General features: G+C 34.0%; 1 protein-coding gene and 1 long non-coding RNA gene across 2 annotated transcripts in view; both read left to right on the plus strand.

The window, feature by feature from the left end:
• The window catches only part of LOC111711637 (collagen alpha-1(XXV) chain), a 9,749-nt gene extending 9,379 nt beyond the window's left edge, over positions 1 to 370 (plus strand). The window contains exon 8 of the mRNA XM_023486027.1: positions 276 to 370. Coding sequence (XP_023341795.1) covers positions 276 to 370 — 95 coding nt within the window. The remainder of the gene's footprint in view (positions 1 to 275) is intronic.
• A 1,890-nt stretch (positions 371 to 2,260) lies between these two features.
• LOC111711638 (uncharacterized) lies at positions 2,261 to 2,801 on the plus strand. Its single transcript, XR_002767295.1, has 2 exons — positions 2,261 to 2,353; positions 2,603 to 2,801. It is a non-coding gene; the product is annotated as an uncharacterized LOC111711638 (long non-coding RNA).
• Positions 2,802 to 3,589: the final 788 nt, after the last annotated feature.

Here is a 3,589-nt window from a genome sequence, read left to right on the forward strand (position 1 = left end):
CCCAATTAAAACCAATAATTTGATATACATCATGATATTTTTCTAGGGGGGGGTAAAAAAATTTCTAGGGGGGGGGTAAAAAAAAATTCGGCGCGCTTCGCGCGCCAAATTAAAAATATTTACCCCCCCCTGCAGAATCCTTATTTACGCCCCTGGGCAGAAGTAAGTTTCAAATTTCAGGTCATCTTTGCATAGACTTATTCTTTATGGGTAACCTTGTAGTTAATGTTAGATGAGATTAACCAGGCTCTAAGGATAATTCTTCATTATTTAAGTGCATTTGGAACCACGAGGAACCAAAGGGACTGTGCTCAAGTTTGTAGTTGAATGTTTGGCATCATGCAAAAACTTAGAAATCGGCGCAGAGTAAGTTTTAATGATAAGTTTTAGATAACTTTTTAAAAACGTGGATTTGAGAATTAAAACAAATTAACAATTTCAAACAAAATAGTGTCAGTTGGGCAAACCATATATTTTTTAATGCTAATTATCCTATTTTTAAACTATAAAATCTTCAAAGATAATATTAACCAACAAAAGTTTTAGGCGTTGCCTGTAAAATTACAAAATCGTCCAAACACACAGAAAACAACCTGATGTGCCAAAACGGTTAATCTGAGGACCTATCCTTGTTACCCATGGGCATATTGGGGGCAAATATAACATTTTATTCATTCAGCATCCTTATAATATATAGAGTGTTGCCAAACTTTCCGGGTCGTTTTTTCTTCTTTCGTTTTTCTGGTAATGTTACATCGTCTATACGCAACATCCACCCTACTGAACTTCCGACCTACAGACTTTTCGACCTACTGCAATATCAGACCTACCCTAGCTGTTTATTTTTGCATTATTTGAAGGGTTAGGTTAGGTTAAGACAATTTCTGGGCCGAGCGCTGCGGCTAGGACATGCTAGGGGCCGAGCGCCACGGCTACGACAGGCTAAGGGGCCTGGCAATGCGGCCACAAGTCCATATATGCAGCTGTAAAACCACGTTTTAGTAGGTCGGATGTGTAGTATATATAGCGGATTTGGCGTTGGTCAGAAGAGGAGTACAGCGGATTTGCGTAGGTCGAAAAATACACCACCGTTTGCTCGCATATACATTATCAAGGGTGTCAGAAAATAAAGTGTATTCACAATTATTTATCTATCCTACATATTTGCTTTTCTTACAATATGACAAACCTGAGAGGAAATCTACGCAAAAAAGGCTCAGAAACGAACGAGCTAAAATTACCGTTTTTCCTTAAAGTTAAATAAAAGCAAACTTTAGCAGAACACAGTTTAGAAATATGTTGGAAGTTTTATTAAAAGTTTTAATATCGAAAACAATTTACAACATTACACCATAAACACGTACAATTTCGATGCTCCCAAGTGTCCAAAACTTAAGACAGGGTATCGTTATGAAAACCAGTTTTGGAACCCGGGTTTCACGGATGGGTTTAGGCAGTTTTGTGGATATCAATATTTTTTTTCGAATTTCTTAAATCAAAATCTACAAAATGTTAACACCTCGAAAAGGAAACTCGAAGGTTTCGTTCAACGATACTGTTTTCAATATCGGGCTCTCTGTCATATGATATGTTTTATTTATATTTAAAAATCAATTCATATAGTCTGTAAACCTCAACGCAAAGATGGAAATAACTGATTACAACAATTTCTTTAAACCTTTAGCTCATCATAGAGAGCAGAGAACTCCATGTGTTTATCTCTAAAATAGTTGGTCACTTTGAATTTCATCTGCACTCAAGTGACTCTCCATGCAAAGATGGAAATGCACAATCTAGGTACCCTAAAAAAGGTTGTCTAATCAAGTATAAAGTTCATGTTCATGTTCTAAACTTTTTTTAAAAGCCCCCAGGTAGGAAACTATCCTCCCCTCTGGATTGTGTAAGTGTACAGTACAGCTAAGTATAAAGCCCCCAGGTAGGAAACTATCCTCCCCAGGTAGGAAACTATCCTCCCCTCTGGATTGTGCACAAAGTCCAACTCTAAGCTCTGACTGGATTAACATTTTTCAAAATCTCATTTTGCACTGCTTCAGAAATCAAATTATACTGTAAGAAAACAAGTAACTTTTTTTCATTTTCTAAGGGGTGAAATTCTTACTTTTACCTGGCTTGGACACACGGGGGGGGGTCACTCACGGCCTATTTGATAAGAGATGATCACTTTCTGATATTTATCAAAAAAAAATCTCTTTTCTAAATTTGTTAAAAACGTGCCTGATCTGAATGAATATATATGTTTAGTGGATCCTCTTGTTCTAACTGTCCTCTATGCTCTAGTACTAAGGAAAGGAGTGAAGAATATTGCAAGGTGGAAAACACTCCCTCGACAAAGGTATAGCACATAGAGAATATATCTTTTTAAATTAATTTTTGAAATAATGGCATGTTCGACCCACAACCGTACCCTTTGAACCTTTGTCTCAAAAATGCATGAAATATTTTTGATTTAAGAATAAATTATTTTAATAGTGGTTTCTCAATAAAGTGTCTTGCGCATTTTTACTTATAAAAAAAGGAAATATTTAGAATTAGATTTGGTCTATTCTTTGATAATGATTACTTTAAAACTTTTTTATTTCAGTTTTACATTCTCTTCCATGCCTACTCAGACTTTTCAAATCTCAAAATTGCCATCAAAGGGGCAAATCTAAAAAACGTTGTTGGTCCAGAAAAGTTGTAAACCATTTAACGTGTTTTTTTATATTTTTTTCAATAGGTTTTCTCTTTATACTACTTTCTGTAAATTATGAAGAAAATAAAAGATGAATGAATCTGTATCACTTACACTTATCACTTTTTAGATTTGAAAGATTTTGACTCTAAACATTGCACTGTTAAAAATCCATAACTTTCGTTCTTCAGCTTAACTCACCTGACCCCAGGGACCGTCAAAGTTGAACAATTTTACCTGGAAAAAAATATTGACAATCATTATTTTTGAAAATAAACCCTACTTATTAGAAAAATTTTGCAATTAAGACTGGACTTTTTCAAACTCAGAGCTACATTTAAATGCTAAAATTTTCATGAGGAGACTAAAAGCCTAATCAATAAATGTTGATATGCCTAAATACATTTAAGATCCTGCTATACATTCAATTGGAATACATGAATTTGTTCCTCAGTAAGAAAATGGGTTTTTGCCACAAATTTTAATTTTTCAATCCTTATCTTTCTTCCCCGATGTTGTTATAGACCTTTCATATTTTGTTAGATCAAATAGTCTAGGTTTGAAATATCAAAGGTTTGCTGCACCCTTTGGTTGCAAAGATATAGTGATTAGACAACTTGAGTTTGTGGCAAAAACTCCTATAATCAGATGCAATCTCGTATTTATTTCAACCCTAATTACTGTTTTTTTTTCATTAAAACAATTGAAGTAGTTCCTCAGAATTTTAAAAATATGCAACCTCTTATATATTAGAACCCATACTGTCTATTTAAAGTTGTTCCTCAGAATTTTAAAAATATGAAATCTCTTATATATTAGAACCCTACTGTTCATTTGAAGTTGTTCCTCAGAATTTTGAAAATATGAAATCTCTTATATATTAGAACCCATACTGTC

This window comes from Eurytemora carolleeae, unplaced genomic scaffold (assembly GCF_000591075.1).
Source record: "Eurytemora carolleeae unplaced genomic scaffold, Eaff_2.0 scaffold1187, whole genome shotgun sequence".
NCBI lineage: Eukaryota > Metazoa > Arthropoda > Copepoda > Calanoida > Temoridae > Eurytemora > Eurytemora carolleeae.